This window comes from Naegleria gruberi (assembly GCF_000004985.1).
Source record: "Naegleria gruberi genomic scaffold NAEGRscaffold_1504, whole genome shotgun sequence".
NCBI lineage: Eukaryota > Heterolobosea > Eutetramitea > Acrasida > Naegleriidae > Naegleria > Naegleria gruberi.
Genome location: NW_003162603.1, coordinates 1 through 1091, shown reverse-complemented (window position 1 = coordinate 1091; position 1091 = coordinate 1). Strand labels below are relative to the sequence as shown.

General features: G+C 32.4%; 1 protein-coding gene across 1 annotated transcript; it reads left to right on the top strand.

The window, feature by feature from the left end:
- Positions 1–179: 179 nt before the first annotated feature.
- On the top strand, positions 180–848 carry NAEGRDRAFT_77134 (uncharacterized protein; the record flags this gene model as incomplete). The annotated part of the gene is made up of 1 exon (XM_002667910.1): positions 180–848. The coding sequence occupies one exon, from the start codon at positions 180–182 to the stop codon at positions 846–848; it is 669 nt and encodes a 222-aa protein (XP_002667956.1).
- Positions 849–1091: the final 243 nt, after the last annotated feature.

Here is a 1091-nt window from a genome sequence, read left to right as displayed (position 1 = left end):
ATTAAAAAGACAATTGGAACAATTTTAAAACAATACATATGTTATGTTCCTCTCCCTTTCAAAAGTAATCCATATTGTTCATATCAACTAAAGTGAATTCAACGGGTGAATTGACTCCTTTTATACCTGCCAAAACAGGTATATATTCTTTAAAAAACTATTACGATTATTCACAATGTATGATATACAAGCTTAATAGACCTACATCATTATTGGGATTGGCTAGTGTTGGTAGCTCAAAACAATGGAGTGGTCATTGGAGGGTCGATACCATTGTTGGGGATGGATTGAATAGTACCAACAGTTTCAGTGTCAAGTCGAGAAATGCTGGTTCTCTAGTGAAAAAATTCTACGATTCGAATAATAGAACCACAATCTCACAATTAGACAATAGACTTATGTTTCTATTATATTACTATTCAACTAATCAAAAAAAAATGAAATTACAAACGTTTGCCATTCTGTTATTGAACTGTTTGTTGTTTGGTGTTGCTTTACAAGCAAATCAAGAGCCGTTCAGTAATGAAGTACTCATGGATTTTGGTCATAGTTGGACCGATCCAATAACTGGAAGTACATCTTTTGTGATGGAAGCCCAATCTACAAAGGAGAAACTTGCTGATGGATGTTATGATTGTAGATTTTTCATTCTGCCTAATCCTGTTATTCCAAATGAACTTGTTGTTGACTATTTAGAAAATCATGTCGTCTATACTTTTCCAATAGTTTTTTATCATGACGAAATGTGGGCTAAAGGAGTTGAAGAAATTAATAATTTCTACAAACGAACCTATCCAAAATTTAACATTCAGAAATCAAACCTTCACATGTTTGTTTTGGAGGTATAAAGTATAGTACAGATATGGAAGGAGTAACAATAGACGATGGTGATGTACATATTCTAAACCATAAATCCAAAATCAAGATCAAAGTCTCAAAGAATGTTAACACTGCCCTATTTGAGAAGATGTTGAAAGATAAAAATCTATTAATCACAGTTGAGCTGGTTTATCACTCAAAAGATAGACAACAAGTTACTGTACAATGGAAGGGAAGTGATTTTTGTGATTGTCTCAATAAGAATAATGTAA